Genomic DNA, 18,990 nt, shown 5'->3' on the forward strand with positions numbered 1-18,990 from the left:
GACTATCATCTGGTTATCTTGTTTAATTTAACAATAGTTCAACTATCAAAGGAACTAAGTTTAGTCAGCTAAGTTAAGACCTATTATCTTTAGTTTCAGCTTCATTACTACAGCTCATTAGCTACTGGCAATAAAAAAGCATACTTCACAAGAATCGGAGCTGGATGTTAAATAAATCACACAACAAAGATTATTATTTATAACCCAACATTAACTTTATTTTCCGCAAATAATACATACTGATAACCTCACCTGACAATTGCATTAAAGAAAGAAACATTCACATTTGAGTGTAGAAATATAGTTCCGGTCCATTCTATAGTCTCCATGCATGAAACCAAACAGAAGACCAAGAAAACTTTGGAGCAACACCACATTTCTTATATATAAATATTTGTCACAATCAGAAAAATAAATTCATTTCCATAGTACTTTAGTGGTAAATTAATTTTTAAAGAAATCTCCAGAAAGCCTATATTTCACTTTATGAATGTTGCTGTCATTAATATGGACGTTATCATGGAAAGCTTTCTGTAAGTGCATAGCTTTCATCCTTTACGACAGTACAGGAGAAATGAAGATCGACATTCTGGAGAATGTGTGAGTGACATTAGTTAGTGCTGTTGTAGTGAACTTTACATATATCTATCATCTGAGGTTTCAGTATCCTGGAGCCTGTGCCTCTTAATGCTGTTTGAACCATATTTAAAACAATATTTATTTGATATATAAATAAATGAACGTGCACGCATTGATTAAACAACCTTATTTTGAAAGAGAACAAAAGCTCCAGATTACTGAAATAAACGACATCAACCCTCTTGCTTCCAACTTTTACATATAGACCCCAGTTTGCTCCCTGCAACAGCATCTTAAATCAAGAATATATATAAGATATACTCTTCTGCATTAGAAAGATAACAGATTACAGTCAATTATCACTAAAATCATTACAAACGTGTTTATAAGACAAAGAGAGAGAAGAGAGAAAGAACAAGAACCACAGATGGTCATTATTTCACCACAAACGTTAGACTGATTTGACATCAAGGTTGAGGGGAAAATCCCCCTGAAAGAGATTCCAGTGAACCAGCCCGCCGGCTCGACAATAAAGATGACAGGATAGAGTTATTGTTCTTAGTAGCTAATAGCTTTTTTGTGTAAGAGTAGATGAAAGATACAAAGAGTAAACAATGAAAACAATTAAGATACGTTTTTCAGTGTCTTCAGAGAATCCCTTTAAACTAGCTAAGCAGAAACATACCAAGCCACATAATTATCATACTGTATATTTTACCCTTTAAAACTTAGTGTTACTTTAAATTTCCAGGAGTACTAATCCTGTAGAGAAGCAGCTGGATCATGCCACAGATTTGTTTTTTAATAGCATGAATAACAAGAACGTTAATTAATATGAAAGTGAATGCAACTAAGCCTCACCTCTCTAGTATACTAGTGAACAGCGATTCTGTTTAAACGTCTAATTTTGAAATATTTTAGGGCTCATTCCCTGAAAGAACTCATTAAAATGGGCTTTTACAAAACAGGCCCACATTGCACTTTTCTCGCAACTGACAAAAAACTACAAAATCTAAACAAAATGTCAGTCTTTAATGCGGTGAATGCTCTCAGATCAACTGAGAAAGATTCATCTCCTTGACAAAGATCATGAATAGCTAATTAGATGACAAACAAGCAGTACATGACAGAGAAACATAGAGAACTGGGCCTTCCGTTCTCTCTACTTCACTGTCATGTCTATTGTACACTGTTTCCTATTGCTGGTCAGAAACACAGACGCGTTCGCCAAGGACAGACGTGTGACTATGAGTCACTGCCTCTGATCTAGCCCAGCAAACAATGGAATTATTCAGTGGTGTCTTACAACAAGGATTCTCCAAATCAATTGCTCTTACTTTAGATTTTAGCTGCACAATGCAGGATCTCACTGGATCTGTCTAGTTTGATAAAGACAAGACACTAGTGAGAGAATCCCACAAATGACTTGGCTGTGCTGTTGTGTTGTGTGCACCGCAGTGTCATCAGAGCCAAAACTCACAGTCACACAAATATTCAAAGCTGAAACCAGCAGCAAAGTGAAAGATTAGAATAGTGAAATAACTTGAAATACTGACAGACGAAGTTAGAAATACACTGGAAATCTTACTTAGAGAAAGAGAAAAAGAGGGGGCAGTAAAGTATATTTATGTATTTCATCTTCACCAGTCCAGCTGGAACATTTGTAAGCAAACTATGGCCCACCTTATAAGTGAGTGAGTCTATTTGGGGAAATAGCTTAACTGTTTTCTTTGCCTCTGACATATTTGTATGGCCAGCCATACATGATTTCATGTGTATTAATCCATGTTTATCACATGCTAATGGGCTGGTTACTAACTAAACTGCATTATTTGAATGTATGCAAGGGCTTTTTTTAGAGTGGTTTGTATATAATAGGGGTGTGAAATGCATCACAAAAGTATACAAGACATTAAATCATCCCACTTTTTATAACATTAAATAATATGTGAAATGCTACTAAAATTTTAAAATAACATTGAACTAAATTTTCTTTCTAAAACCTTTGGACTGCCCTCATATTTCACAGTGTTAGACTGAAGCTCCCATCTTGCCTCATTTCTTAAGGCATTTCAAGTAGTTTGTAATCCGTTAAAATATTTATGATTAATTCATTCTTAATCATAGAACAATGAACGTACCCACCACTGTTTTTTCAGCAAATGTAACGCATGATTCGGGTGTTACGTTTGTAATAGGCGAGTAATACGTCAGACCCATAAGAGGAACAAGTTGTGAAGTCAGGTGCCCACTCTGACTACAGTCCCTGTCTTGCTCTCTCCATCATTTAAAAATAATAAAAAAAGGCAGTGGCTGTGTGAGAGAGTGACTGCTGTGGCATCTAATGGCTCTCAATCACCACCGGTTCAAAAACCCCCGCAGACACCCTGCCAAAGAATAAAAGAAACATATCACACATGATATTATAATAGTCAAATACAAAATACACTACTGAAAATTCAGCTTTGCCAACTCAGGAATTAATTTCATTTAAATCATGTTAAAATAGAAAACAGAGATTTTTAAATTGCAAGAATATTTCATAATATAACTGAAAATAAATTCAGCCTTGGTGCACATAAGAGGAAAACAGATTTATTAAAAATGTTTTTAAAAACATTCAAAACAAAATCTTACAGACCCCAAACTTTTTAATGATAGTATAAATACACTGTAAACCAATTTTTTTCAGAGTAATAAACAAAGGAATAATTAAGTTCATACTTTGTACATTTATAACCAGAACACTAAATTAAAAGGCATATAAAAAGAGCACCAGTTTACCTGTTGACAAGCTGGATGCCACTTAATGCTGTGGTACCATCCCTACTGACGAACAGTGTTAAATTGCTGTCTGTGAAGTGATAAAATAAAGAAAGAGTGACAAAATGATCAGCTTTAGTAATGCGAAAGCTTCACAAGTGGGTAAAACCCTCTTATATGTATCGGTAATCAAACTGTTGAATTAAAATAAGCTTAAGAGGAACTAATGGTGCTAAATAGTTCATATTACTACTAATACTACTACCAATTTTTTCTCAACACACCTTCATTGTTGCTGACATCTGCAAAGTTCTGACTCTGCACAATCTTCTCCACAATATCATCTGCATCAATGCGTGTGTCGTCCACCCATGTGGGATGGTTCTCCACAGAGTCCTTCTTTCTCCTGCATAGATATATAGATACTTCTTATCTTAACTACATGCCGTTTTTGCTTGTGCAGTTTAACATAAAACAACAAAGTCTTTTAGTATCTTGGTGTTGCTGGTGACTCCCCACCTTGAGGGTCTGTTTGGGGGCAGAGCAGGTCTTGGGGGACGTGGGGGTCTCTCTGGTTTTACCACTTCTTTCTCCGGCTCTACAGGGCTTTCGATAGTTGTAGATGTTCCTCCTGATGTGTTGCTGCTGCTGGTGGAGGTGTTCCGCCGGTGCTGGGACAGATCTGTCAGGCTGGAGGAGTGAGAGTGCTCCGTACTGTAGCCTGCGTGGAGGACAAGCACATCCCACAAGACTAAGGGTGAGCAGCAGTTCTTGTGATCATAATAAGTCATATTGTGAAAGAACGTAAAAGAAAAAAAGAAAATTGTTCAATAGAATGTAAGAAATTCATTTTCACTTTTACTTCTCAGCCTCTTAGGTTTTGATCAATAATTACACTACAGTTCAAAGAATTTTTTTTGAAAGAAATTAATATTCAGACAAGCATACACTAAATTGATGAAAAAGTGACAGTAAAGACATTCATAATGTTACAAAAGATTTCTATTTGAAATGAACACTATTCATATTACAGGAATAAATTACATTTAAAATATTTTCAAATAGTAAAATTGTGAAATATTATTACAATTTAAAATAACCTGTTTTCTGTATTTTTGTTAAAATTATGAGAGAATAAGATACTTCTCTTAAAAACATTATAAACCGATCACCGACCTCAAACCTTTGAATGGTAGTGTATGCAAATTAAAAAGTACACTCACTTTCAAGTGAAATTTACTCTAAATTAATTTTTGTGATTTTAGAACACAAAAATCTCTTACTCTTGGCTCCTGTATCATATTCTAAATTGCTAAAGAATTTATTCAGTTGTAAATCTAAGCGATTACATCTAAATTTAATTTCTGAAAATGTTAAAATTAAGATGGAAGTGTAGTCTGAAGCTGTTTTTATACTGTAATCAGCTATAATCTGTACCTGATGCTCTTTTGATCGTGCCCGGAGTCCCACCTGAGATTTTGCTCTGTTGGCTGGCAAAGCTGGAGTTGCGAGAATGTCCCGTGTGAAACACTTCATCTGGACTGGACAGGTTTTCCTCCAATCCCTCCTGAAGTCCTCCTATGAACAAACATCCTCAGGTTAGCACCATTCATTTAGAAAGCCCAAAATATCTAACAAGAACAGTCGTTAAAAAATCATCATAAAATACTGTGCTTTTTTAATACAATTGTAAATGTAAAGCATTTTTCTACTTGCTAACATTCTCCAAATGTCACAGTTTCAGAGATTGTCTACTCTAGGTGTGTTGGTCTTACCAGAATTGTTCACAGAGGGTCTGCTTTTGACCGATCGGCGAGTGCTGCCACCGAGGGCCAGTGGAGAGTGGTCAGCAGTGCCCTCTCCCTTGCGGTCCAGCTGCAGAGAGAGGTCCTGCCCAGCCATGGCAATGGTCTTAGCTGTGCTCACAGGTCTGACGAAGAGGTGAAAGACAAGTTTAGATATCATCAGGGAGCAATAAAAGCTTGTACTCTCTCTACTGATCAATAATTTATACTTACACATTGCCTACAAATATAAACAAGAGGGGTGCAATACTGAGCATGAATCAAGAGAACTAAACAACAGTTTCTAAGCACAGTGCCCTTTTTTCCCCAAGGCTCCTTATTGTACACAACGATATTTATTTAAATTTACAGAAACTAGTAGTGTTGTCCATAACTACAGTGCCCTCCAAAAGTATTGGAACAGTAAAGACAAAATTGCTCTGTTGGCTGTGGATTCAACACATAGATGTTTTACCAGCTAAGAAGTTCAGCACTTTTAGAGTTTGATCCCTCTATCTGATGTGAGCATAAGTATTGGAACAGATGCCTCACAGGTCTTTCTAAGTGATCAGCTGTGTCCTGTTGCATTAATTCTTCAGATATTAAAAGCAGGGAATGTGTCGTATCAGTTATATCCATTACTTATGCATTCTGAATCTTGCAATTGATGATGACACACAAATCAGGATGAAGATGAGGGAGCTGACTTTGAGAGGAAAGCAAGCAGTTTGGATGCTAAAAGAAAAGAGGAAGTCAATTAGAGGTCTAAAAAAACAAAGGGCATGGAGAAATCAAGAGTTTGGAAACCACCAAGATCACGATTCTCTTACACGATTCTCATTTTTTCAACCAAAATGTACTGCACTCAAGTACAAAAAAAAAAAAAAAAAAAAAAAAAACACTGGACATTCAGTATCATAAAGTGCTGGAGTAACAAAAAATTGTCTTTTCTTTATTTTAGACCCCTTAAAGTGAATAATTTTAAAGCTTTAAGTTGTTGAACATAAGAGAACATTAACAATAATAAATAAAAATATTCACATTCACACGGGGCGTCGACGTCAACGCCTCTCGTTTACTTTGAATGGAGTGACGTCAAGCGTTGCCGAACTGAATTGTGGGTCACTCGCATCGCTTCACTGGCGTTGCACGTGGCAGAAGTTGAAAACTTTTAAACTTTTCAAGCGCCAACGCAGGCGTCAGCCAATCAGATCGTCTTATGCAAATACCCTAGCGCAGATGCTAGCCAATCCCGTTCATGCAGCACCAGAAAATTATGTGATTGGCTGTTATCACTATGACATGATATGTATGAATCGAAATCGTGATTTTTTTCCGATTAATCGTCCAGCCCTAACCAGAAACCAACAACGACCTGATCGGCTGAGAAAACAACAGTAGCCGATGACAGACAAATCATAATAGCTGTGAAAATGAACCCTAAAATACGTGTCTGTAAAATCACCAACAACTTCCAGAAAGCTGGGGTGATGCTCTGACAATCTACTGTCCTCAGGAGACTTTGACACAGAATTACAGATGCTACACAGCAAGATGCAAACCTCTGACCAGCACCAAAAATAGAAAGGCAAGATTAGAGTTTGCAAAAAAGCACAAAGGTGAGCCGGAAGAGTTTTGGAACTGTGTTTATGGACCGATAAGACAAAGATGAACCTTTATCTAAGTGATGGGAAAGCAGAAATGTGGAGAAAAAAGGGAACTGCAATGATCCCAAGCATACAGCCTCATCTGTAAAGCATGGTGGAGGTGGTGTCGTGGTATGGCATGCATGGCTGTCTCTGGAACAGGCCCTCTCAACTTTACTGATGACTTCATGTATGATGACAGTAGCAGAATGAATTTGGAAGGGTACAAAACCATCTTGCCTACCAATATTCAAGAAAATGCCTCCAGATTCATTGGGAAGTGCTTCATATTGCATCAGAACAATGACCCAAAACACCCTGCCAGTTCAGTCAAGGAGTTTATAAGGGCAAAGAAATGGAAAGTCTTAGATTGCCAGTCAATCTCCAGATTTAAATCTGATTGAACATGAATTTCACCAGCTGAAGAGGAGAGTAAAGGCAGAAACTCCCCAAAACAAGCAACAATTGGAATTGGCTGCATTAAAGGCTAAGAAAAGTATTTCAAAAGATGAGACCAAGAGTCTGGTGATGTCTATGGGTCACAGACTCACTGCTGTGATTGAGCGCAAGGGATCTGCAACTAAATAATAGCTTTTAATCTTTTATATCTGCCTTATGTTCAACTGTCCCAATACTTAAGCTCACATTCAACTCTAAAAGTGCTGTTCTTTTTATTTGGTAAACATATATGTGTTGAAACGGCTAATAATAAAATGTGACATTGTGTAGTTTTGTCTCATATTCATCTTTTAATCATATTTGCAAAATGTCTGGACTCCACAGCCAACAGAGCAATTTTGTCTTTACTGATCCAATACTTATGGAGGGCACTGTATATAAAATTAATTACATTTGAGAACTTCTCGAATTTTGAGAATCCCACTAAAAAAATAATTTACATGACATTTTTCAGTAACTCGTGAATTAATGGATAAGGATTAACAATAAGAATTTTTATGAATATTTGTTCATTTTTTCTACCTGATAAAATAGTTAAGAATTTGGCATTACTAGACAAAAGAGTTTATTCATTTACATGACCTTCTACCAGGGATAGAAAACACACTTGTAAATTGTATATTCAAACCCTGGTTCTTCAACAAAAAAACTAACAAAAAAGATGTTAAGGGGGTGAAATAATAACATAATTCAAATCTTGGTTTGTCTTATTTGAAAACATTTTAAATCATCTTGAGGTCCCATTTGAAATCTACTGAGGGGCCTTAGTAGGGTTGAAAACTTTTTTTTCTTTTAATTAAGTATTAAATTCAGTAACACAAAGTTAATCTACAATATACAACACACTCACGTTTTAAAGCAGGGATCTCCAGAGAGAAGAGTCATGCCAATGGTAACCTGTGAAGGAAGATGAAAATATTACAAAATAAAAGATGTGAAATATAAAACAATATCTATGTCATAACATAATGCATTTTGATAGTAAAACTGTCTGCTTGTGGGAACCTATCTAGATTTAAAATATCTATGATTAAATGATGCCGGTTCCTTTTCCCTTCACATTTTCCCTCTTGACATGTCTACAAGACAGTGAGTCAGTCAGTTTGTCACAACAGGGACTGACTGTGGGTTGATGAGATGGTTTGACCAGTTACGTCACCCACATAGTGCAGAAACTCTAGATGACGGTGTTTGTACTGAAGGCAAACAGACTCTGAAGGGGCTAAGATTAATGAGGAGAAAGAGGTTCTTGCCCTTTTAAAGATAAAAAAGGCAGTGTTTGAGCTTTCAGTCAGACTGAGGCCGATCAAAATGGACATGTGTCAGTCCTGAAATGAGATAAGAGACGGTCAGCGCTTACACCCACATGCACAAGCAGTTACACAGAGACACACTCACTTTGAGTATGGAGTTGTCCTGCCGAGTGTTCTTGGTGTCGTAGCCCTCTAGTATACAGCAGCGAACAGCGGAGCCTGAACCAGCAAACTCCGCCAAATTGAGGTCAGCAAAGCCCAGCTGGAAACGAGAGAGGATTTTATCTTCAGTTCAGCCATACAAAAAAATCTAGCTCTAATCTCTTCCAAACAGGTTTTTGAGCGAGTTCTCCAGCTTTCCACAGTCAAACCATTAGCTTTCTATATAAGCATGACACCGGGAATAAGTCAGGAAAAAGGAAAGCAAAGGGTTAACACTTAAGGGCTCTCTTATGTAACTACAGGCATGTGAAGCTGGCAGTCATGCATGAAATCCCTCTCCGTTTCTCACTCGATAAAGGTTTCTCCAACACTACTAACGAGCATTCTTGTTGCTTTCTTCATACATTTATCTGCAATCTCCCTCTCTCACTCTTCTTTCTCAGCAGCGTGTTCTTGCCCAAAAAATTCTATTAACCTTGGTTAATGATATAACAGTAGCTGATATAATTCTTTCCATTTCCTTTATTGGATGAACCCCCTATACAGTCAGCACCGATGATATTACAGCAAGGGATAAAGGGACAAATGCACCGATGCACACAGAATATGTTTTATTATCATACGTCAGTGAGCAAAAGAAGAACCCGTCACAAACATTTTTGAAAAATATTTTTTACTGCCCATGAACAGAATGTTGTATCAATTTTAATATATATCTTTTTGTACCCATAAGAACAGAATATCATCATATATTAACCTTTACAAATACATTTATTCACTAGTTTGCATGGATTAATGCTAGTAATTATTCACATGTGTCATCACATAAACCTCTAGAGGAATAAAAATGCTTGTATATTTTTCAAATTTCTTATGCTAAATATGAAAGGTTAGGGTCAGACTACTCTTCTTGCTATTATGTTAGTTTCTAAGAAGCTAAATGATCAACAGCTTGCCAAGTTTACATCATTTAGTGTAGTGTTTCGTGTTATGGACTCAGGGTGTAGAGTTTAGCCTCTGGTCTCTAACCTGCAAACTATACACCTGCTTGAAATGTAGACAATAACAAGCAGTAGAGACTGAGGTATATCAGGGTATTTTCACATCTGCTCACAGATATGTGCATGTGTCTGTGGTCTTCCTTATCTATATTTGCTGTTCCACTGCTGTCTTTAGCACAAACGGTTTCCTCTGTGTCTGTCACACTTCTCCTTTATAGAAATTACTCCTTTTCTTAAAAGGTTTATGTGGTTTATTCTAGACAACCTTGGTTTTCTGTGCTCATTCTGAGACTGACAATTGCCATGTGATTCCAGGATTCACAAATATTTTCCTTTAGCAAATTCATGTTAACGCATTTCAGTTCAATGACACTGATACGATTACTGTCAATGTACTGTAGCATTCAAATATCCGCCACGGCATAGGTTCCCTTTAATTCATCTTAAAGGTCATATCCACCTCCTCCTTGCTGTGTTTCTCGCTTATTCCCGGTTACAGTCCAGTGATTTGACCTCCCTCATTCCCTGCTTCTGCTGCGCCAGCATAACGTTTTGACACAGTGCTCCCGATCAGTAAATGAAGAAAAAAGGGCACGGATCCTCCTGGAACTCATTACACACACTAACAGGCCAAACATGTCTTTCTCTTCAGTAATCTATCTATCTATCTATCTATCTATCTATCTATATGTGTGTATGTGTAATTACACTAAGGGCCTTTAAATGTTTAACCGTTTAGGAAATATCTCACATCCTTTCTGTGTTGATATAAGAGGTATGGCCTGTGTCAGGCTTCGCTGTAATTGCTAAACATATGTGTTCAGCTTTCTGTCTATTATCAGTGATTGCTTGAATTTATTGTGCAATTCACATAGGGTGGTACAAGCAATGATAACTGTGTGGTTTAGAGATTCTCAGGGTGTGGAAACACACGTCTATGGCAGGCTCAGACCAGATCACTCAATCCCTAACACTAACCTCCCACTGCATTACACCCTTTACATTTATGCAGTATTTCCTGCACATGTGATGTCCTGTGTGTCACGTTGTGTAGTATGCATACTCGTATATAAGCATGTAACTCACAAAAGATTTGTGTTTGTAAACATATAAAGCTCCAAGGTAAAAAAAACAGGCCTTTTGTATAAGAGCGTGAGAAAAATTGTGTAATATAGACAGTACATGAGGAAGAAACAATCAGATGGAAATAATGAAAAGGGAGAGAGTGAGAGAGAGAAAAAAGGGATGAGGGGAAAGCTCTTACCTTTGAAAAAGCCTTTCCACCTTTAAGTTCCTGCAAGGACAAAAGAGACAGAGAGAGATTATTTGTTATGCAATGTTTGCTATTGGTGTGGTGACGCTATGAGGCAAAAGGAGTGAAGGGTAATGAGAGCAAAGGAAATCATGAGAAAGCAGATATCATGTATAGTGTAAACCAAACATCTGAACTCACTGAATACCTCCATAATCTCTGTGTGGAGGATAAGGGGGATAAGGGTGGTTTTTTTTTTCAACTACATGCACTTAACAGATTTCAATTTGAGCAAGATCCTATTAAAATGTATTAAAAACCCAGTATTTGTATTTAATATTCTAAACAAAGACTGAAGTGTCAGTGAACGTAATACTACCCATGTGATCTGTAAAAAGGTAGCAGAATGTTTTTATTGTGTGTCTTAAAATTAAGACTTTAAGACTAACCTTACGCACAGACACTCGGCAAATGCAGGGGTCCAGGACCCCCGTGGCAGGACTGGCACTCATCTTACACACAAAGGAGAACTTCTTTCGCCAGCGAACACAGTTCTCCTGAACCTCCTGCCTGTGGAGAGAAACAGAGAGAGAATGAGTTATCAACATTATTACAAATCTTTATGAGACGGCTGGTGAAACATTGCTGAGGAGACCATAGATAAAACAAACAGCACAATGAACTCCATGATGATTAACAAATGGACAACATGGTCAGACTTTTATTGCGAAAGTCTGGCCAGAGATGCTGAATACTTGTGCAATCCATTTACTTGGACTAATCGCTCTTCACCGTAACAGTCCATCTTTGCAAAACAACAGGACTTTGAACAGGAAATGAGAACATTAAAGAATCAGATTAGAACACAGCTGAGCTTTCAGTCAAATGAAACTAGACTGTGGCAGAAGAAGACGTACAGTACAGTATGAAATGCCAAAGTAACCATTCTCACCCTTTCATCTCTGCAGACCTCTTTGATGAAAGTGGGTCAATATGTTCTCCCTTCGCTTTCTTTTATGTTCCTTCTCATCATCCTCCATTCCTGCAGATATGCTCTGTATCGCTTTCTTACATCCCCACCATTTTTAAAATCTCTGGATGGATGGTGAAAGTTATGTCTATTTGTTAGTTGGTGATTTTTTCTTAACTCGAAATATTAATTTCAATTTATACATTAACAAATATTGTGTTAATTTTATAGTGAAAAGTTGACGTTTGATGCCAGTGGTGTGTTCTTAAAATCAACTGGAGTTACTATTTAATAACCGCATTGATTAAATGTGCATATCAAGTTCTCTAGTATTCTTTGAAAAATCTAGCATAATTATATGTTGTCATACCTTAAATAAAAATATAGGCCTTTATAAAATTCACAGAAACTACATGCACAAATTCACGTTTACACAGATTATATGATCAAGTTTTAACATTAACGCTTTTATTGCATTCAAATCCATATAAATAATAATAAAATAATAAAAATCCATAGTTTTCAGTACGGGAACCAACTTTGGAAATGTTTGAAGACTATTAAAATAAAAGTAGTTAATGAGTAAAAATTGGAGTTTGTTATTATTTTTGTGTTCTAGGTCAATTTTGACTGGAGCGTCAACGTTTTAGATATTCCGGACACAGGTGACAGTTCTTTAGGACGGCCCCTAATATGGTCACTGCAATCACAAATCTAAGCACTGTTGTGTCTGTCTCATTAGATAAAGCTCTCTGATCGTTTCCACACTGTTATCCTTCATATTGTATGATGCCTGGAGGTAGATTCGATGGCCTCCTCCTGTCCTTTATTTACCCTGGGCTTGTTGCCAAGGCATCTGTCCCTGATATCCACCGGCCCTGAACAGACTGGCCCTCCACCAACTGCTGATGGGCTACAGGTCACGTTTGACTCAGCTAGTAAATATGTCTGATAGCAAAGATAACTTAGCATCCCACACTAAACAGTTAGTTATTTAGTTAGCGAATGAAAATCTGTCCCATTTCAAAGCAAACTGACTTCCAAACTCACTCCACATGAAATACACACACATGTCTGCAGCTACAACCCCTGGCTTACAGTTTTTTCAGAGTCTGAGGAACATCCCATTGCTTTGTTCATTTGAGTCAGAAAGTGTTTCCTTCCTGTTCTCTATTCAACATCAGACATTCACCAGTTCCTCTGAAACACTCAAGCACCTGTCAGCAGCTCACAGCTGGAGGATGACTCATAAAGATCAAATCAAGACTTTCCTGGTGGTCCGAAGATCAGAGGAGAGCAGAATATTGCATTTTTCATCCTTAAGTCCTAAGTGGTTTTTGGAAAAGCTGTTTTACATTTATAAGTAACAAAAGTCTGTGGTTATTATTACCTGAAAATACTTAGAAGTTTTGTTCTACAACAGAAATGACACCGTCATACCTTACGTGAATTTTAAAACTGCTGCATGCTTTGAAAAGTGCATTCCAAAAGTACAAACTTTAGTATGATAAAGTGGCATCCTACATATTCTCAGATGATGTACTCAGGGTGATTCAGAAAGCCCCTGATCTGAGCTTAGGTTAACCCTGGTTCCATCTGGATTCATTAAAATACACACCCAACAGCCCTTCTCAAAAGAGCCAGTACAAAGCTTTTGTCACTAAACACACATTAGGGAAAGATAATCTGTGGTATGAGCAACCCGGCAAGCAATAAAGTCACTTGTGCCGCAATGAAAATATCTAACTTTACTGTAACAACTTCAATCTGTGACGTGAACAAAGCTGATAAAACTCCCATTCTTTCACAATTAGGTGAGAAGGTTGATACTTTCCATTATGAAGCAATCTCTTTTTATTCACTACTTTTGACAAATTTTAAAAATCATATAAATAAAACAAAAATGGGCTTGCCAACTCAATAAGGGTAACTCAATGAACACTCACATTTTCTATATTAAACATTAATTTGGTGTGACATAGTGGCTAAACATCACAACAGATAGGTTTGAATCACATGAGAGATGACTCATCAGCTATTACTGTTGTGCCCGTGAGGAAGGCACTGAACACTGGGATGTTCCAGCGGGACGGTCCAAATACAAGTCAATGTGGATCTCAATATCTGTGACATGTGACACTGTGGTATAATGATTAACAACTGACTTCATAATTCATATCATGATTGATGACTGCCAAAATAACATGAAATGTGACACTCCTTAGTCAATAAACGTAATGTTAAAACTGGGTATTCATACCGATTCCATACCATGTATCATGTCATCCTTCATTTTAAAGTGTAACATTAGCCTATCTGAGCGACGCGACTGTCTGCGCTGCCAGCCAGATTAATATGAGCACGCAGCTTACTGCAAGTGAAATACTCGGACTGATTTAATTACATTTTTAATATTATTTTGTTTATTTTTGAATTATATTTATTGTGAGTAACCTCCCGCTCTTGTTCACAGTATAATGATATTCAATCGTTGCACACAATCACGGAGAATAACTCGATTATCAAACTTATTTTTAATTATCGTCTATGGGCTGGAAATATTTCTTTATTTGAACAACTTCAATTTGATGCAATTATAGAGGATTGCATCATAAAGTCAGCGTGAAAAAAATGTTACCTTTAGTCATAATTAATGTTTTAAGCTTTGGCTAATTCTGATGCTTATTAATGTGATACGTTGTTTGTATAGTTTTCTCGCTGTTCTGTGATGAAATAAGGTGATCAGACTGTAAAGAACTGCCTATACACATACAGTACGGCTCATGCACCGGTTTAAGTCACGAAATACGCATCGGATATTATGTTGTAAACTAACATTGGTGTCTTTAAAAGACGTATATGTGCTGAATTCTACATCAATAATCCACATCAATGCCGTGCTATGGGCACAACCATTGATAGAGGCTGCAGGGGAAGTTCTTTTACGCTACTATTTGAATCTTCCGCTTTTCGAATGCAGAAGTGTGATAAAGGCCTATTAGGCCTCTTAAACACAGTAGGTCTTAAGTGAAAGCAAACAGTTGAGAAAGAAAGCATATGTGTAACAGTATACTGGATGCTTGTAATTAGTTTCTTTCTTGTCATTTACTTGTCTTCAGTAAGCTTGAGTTTTTTAGTTTTTTTGTAAATTTTGGCTAATTTTTTTTTGTTGTTGTTGATATTGACACTGGTGGCAAGAATTATGAAATTTCTATGCCATTAAAAATGTTGATATCATAAAGACCTTATTTAAAGCAAAAATAACTATATAGTGATATATATTGGTACCATAATATAAAATTACTCATATCGTGATATAAGATTATAAAACAAACCTGTCAAATTGAAAGTGAAAGTGAAAAAGTGAAAGTGACGTGACATACAGCCAAGTATGGTGACCCATCCTCGGAACTCATGCTCTGCATTTATCCCATCCAAAGTGCACACACACAGCAGTGAACACACACACACCGTGAACACACACCTGGAGAAGTTACTGTAATTCACATTACACTTAAAAAAAAAAGTTGCTCCAGTAAGACTTTTTGCAACCACTTCTGCTTGTGAAAATAAATGTGCAAACTGCAGCTAGTTACAGTAAAACAGTGAACCAATTCTTCAGAATAAAATGATTTTAATGAAATCCCCTACATCTCTCTTCAGTTTTATCTTACTTCGCTCCCACATACAGTAAATGTCCAGTTAAGGCCCCGATATACTTCAAACGAAGTTCGTTTTCGTTCTTCGTTTGGGGGCAAAAAGAAGTTTGAAAAGACTGAGCGACGGTATACTGTTTTTGAATATTCCAACACCCGTGCACTGCTGGAGGCGGGCTGTAGATTAATGTAAACATGTGTCGCAACGCTCGAGCGTATGCCCTAAACACAACAAGATGCAATGATGGTGTATCTAGGTCTTTTATTAAACTGGATAAAATATTACATGTTTTTATATTTTATGTGATGTCATGATTTGATAACAAAGGTTTATTATTGTATGTTCTTATGGCATTTCATTTATTGTATACCTTTTAAATTCGCTTATTGAAAGAACAACAACAGCAGCAGCAGCAGTATGCTGTAACATTTATTTGAAACACATGTATATGGTACTTGCTACATTATATGTTATATCGGACTCGTAATCCAAAGGTTGCGGGTTCGAGTCTTGGGCCGGCAGGGATTGTAGGTGGGGGGAGTGAATGTCCAGCGCTCTCTCCACCCTCAATACCACGACTGAGGTGCCCTTGAGCAAGGCACCGAACCCCCAACTGCTCCCCGGGCGCCGCAGCATAAATGGCTGCCCACTGCTCCGGGTGTGTGTTCACGGTGTGTGTGTGTTCACTGCTGTGTGTGTGCACGTTGGATGGGTTAAATGCAGAGCACGAATTCCGAGTATGGGTCACCATACTTGGCTGTATGTCACTTCACTTCACAAATGCTTTCTCTGAATCTTTAAAGTCTCTCCGTGAGCGATCGATCGTACAGGTGCGGATATATTTGTGGCAGCTCAGCTTTTCGACACAGTGTATTTATGTTGCTAGTGACTTGGAGATGTTGTTCTCCTGCCTGACATCCGTTGAATGAGATACGAAGCGGGTAAAAAAAGAAAATAAAATCGCACGTCAAAGGCGGCGGAGTTCCTGAACCCACCCACCGTTTGCATAATCGTCTCGGACCAATGGTAGCTCAAAGGTGTTTAGGAGCCAAAACGAACTCCCCCAGAAAGTTCGCTTTGGTGAGCCGTTTCGAACTGCCGAAACAAACTTAGTTTCGGCCTGATTATGTTCAAAATGACATCGTCATAGTTTGTTCTTCGGTTTCGTTTGAAGTATAGCGGGCCCTTTATTCTCCTTAAAGCCCATCCCACAGGTGTGCCATGTCACTGCAGGAAGAGTCAGTCTCACACCTGGACTTCTGGTTCCTCTGTCAAAGCACTCATCTGCTGCTCATGAGGCATGGATGATTACACTACAGTCAGTAAGGGACATTCAACTGAAGGCAAACAGAAAATGAACAAACGCACCATCTCTTTCTGCAGCCTCTCTTGGATTTGAAGCTTGTAAAAACTTCAAAGCATGCAGACAGGTGCAAACAAGCTCAGAATGATGGCATGACGAGACACGATAGAGGAAGTCAAAGACACTTGCATGTGAAGAGCACGCTAATGTAAACAAATGTAAATAATTGCTCACAGCTATTACTGCCTCTTGTACCACAAGGTTTGCATTTTTAACACGCAAACTTTTGAACCTGTGTGGACCCCGTTTAGCTGTTTTTTGAACACATTATATGTAAAGAAAGAAGGTAGAAACACATCTGATTTGGGTTAGGTGAACCTAAAACCCAACAATTACATAGTGTTCCTGAAGGAGGATTGGTCGATTAGTCATGATAGTTTTGAAAACATATAGTTTTGCACATCCTTATTCAGTAAGCACTAGCATTTTGTGCTTTTATAACAGAGTGGTTAAAAGAGCCATCTAAAGTTTCAGCATTTTGTGTTTCCCAAAAGACCAATTATAATTCAAGAAAGATTTCAGCAGCAAAAACTGTAATGATTTTGTTTTCAGACCCTCTCTCTGGCCACTAGAAATAAACAGGCTGTTTTTGCTACTGCTCCTGAATGAATAACATGTAAAGGATATCTTCAGATATGACTTCTTTGCAATAATAAGAAATACACTTCTGAATAATAAATATATGTTGATATGCTAACATTAGCAGACCCTAAAGGGACAATGTGATGGAGAAAAGTTTTCTTGCATAACTTTTGTGTTCTTTGACATGAAAAGTATCTCAGAAGAACAGAAAACTTTTGCGAGCACATGCTAGGTATCTTGGAGGAACGCAAAACTTTTCCATTCAAACGCAAATTATTTGGAAAGAACATAAACTTTTGGCAGCAAATGTAAAGTATCTCAGAGGAACTTCCAACTTTTGTGAGCAAGCAATGTATCTCGGAGGAATGTACAACTTTTGGATGCAAATGCGATGTATCTCAGAGGAAAGTGTAAGCACAGTATCTCGTAGAAATGAAAAATATCTGTGTGCAAATTCAGATTTTCTCAGGGAAACGCAGAAGTTTTGCGTACAAATGCAGGATCTCAGGGCAATGCAAACATTTGGAGAACAATCGCAAAGTGTCTAGGGTAAAACAAAAACCTTTTGTGAGCAAACATAAATTTTCTTATTTCTTGGAGAATGCAAACGTTTTCAGAGCGAACACATACGCACTATAAATATAACCTTTCCTCCCATCTCATATTTTTTCCATCAACATGTCCCAACATGGGGCTCCGTAGCAAACAAATTCTATAGTGCTCATGATTACCATTAAGATTTTGAGATGAGGCTTTAACTTGCAATGAATCATCTAAGTGACATAGCAGGGAGTTCTAAAAGTTTAACAGTTGAAGAATCCTGCTTTCCCCTTTAATAAATGCAAAAAGACGTTCACACTCATCAAGCACATCTGTGTAAAATCTGTAACAGATCAGAGAGGAAGCATCTGGATCGAGGAGAACAGGAATGATAGAGGGAATCAAGTTGGAGAGAGGAATGAAAATATGAGTCATACAGAACATACAGTCACATGCACATGTACGCACACATGCATACACAAAGCACATGCACACACCTTCAGTGGGAGCATACAGGATGAGAACAATGTAACATGAATTTAAAGGAAAAATAAACAACATGACCTACTTTACAGATAAACACATGCACTGAGGTCATGCAGGCTCCTGAAAAGAACAATGGATGTGATGTGGATGAGTGGCGATCACTTGCAATGTGAGCTCACTACTAGGGCCAATACTGAGCACAATAAATGAACATATGGAGAAGATATGCTCACACACTCTCCATATATGGAAGCACAGAGCTCTGAGAAATAAGACTGAGATCGTTTCTAAGAAGTTTCAAGCGACAAGTGATTTGTGTGTTTGAACTGAACATAAACATGCAGAACAACGTAACACTAGCACAACCTAGAAGCTATTGTTTAATGTACAGAAGGAGCTGGAATATGGACCAATGAGATTTCACAGTGGGCGGGGCTACTTATGATACAGTGACTTGTCCAAACTGGTTAGGACAAAAACTTGGAAATACATG

General features: G+C 37.6%; 2 protein-coding genes across 3 annotated transcripts in view; one reads left to right on the forward strand and one right to left on the reverse strand.

The window, feature by feature from the left end:
- LOC306869969 (CCN family member 1-like) overlaps positions 1–18,990 on the forward strand; it is a 1,026,947-nt gene that overhangs the window by 300,576 nt on the left and 707,381 nt on the right. The window lies entirely within an intron of this gene.
- LOC306869999 (early estrogen-induced gene 1 protein-like) overlaps positions 193–18,990 on the reverse strand; it is a 34,040-nt gene continuing 15,242 nt past the window's right edge. The window contains exons 4-13 of one of the 2 annotated variants that reach the window (XM_079417005.1): positions 11,349–11,469; positions 10,912–10,941; positions 8,630–8,746; positions 8,082–8,128; positions 5,118–5,272; positions 4,780–4,920; positions 3,862–4,063; positions 3,627–3,748; positions 3,364–3,433; positions 193–2,966 (exon numbers count right to left, since the gene is read on the reverse strand). In XM_079417005.1, the coding sequence (XP_079273131.1) occupies positions 2,921–2,966; positions 3,364–3,433; positions 3,627–3,748; positions 3,862–4,063; positions 4,780–4,920; positions 5,118–5,272; positions 8,082–8,128; positions 8,630–8,746; positions 10,912–10,941; positions 11,349–11,469 (1,051 nt within the window). In that variant the 3' untranslated portion in view covers positions 193–2,920. The remainder of the gene's footprint in view (positions 2,967–3,363; positions 3,434–3,626; positions 3,749–3,861; positions 4,064–4,779; positions 4,921–5,117; positions 5,273–8,081; positions 8,129–8,629; positions 8,747–10,911; positions 10,942–11,348; positions 11,470–18,990) is intronic. The other variant, XM_079417006.1, reaches the window with a different exon arrangement.

This window comes from Barbus barbus (assembly GCF_936440315.1).
Source record: "Barbus barbus genome assembly, chromosome: 5".
In the NCBI taxonomy this organism is placed as follows: Eukaryota; Metazoa; Chordata; class Actinopteri; order Cypriniformes; family Cyprinidae; genus Barbus; species Barbus barbus.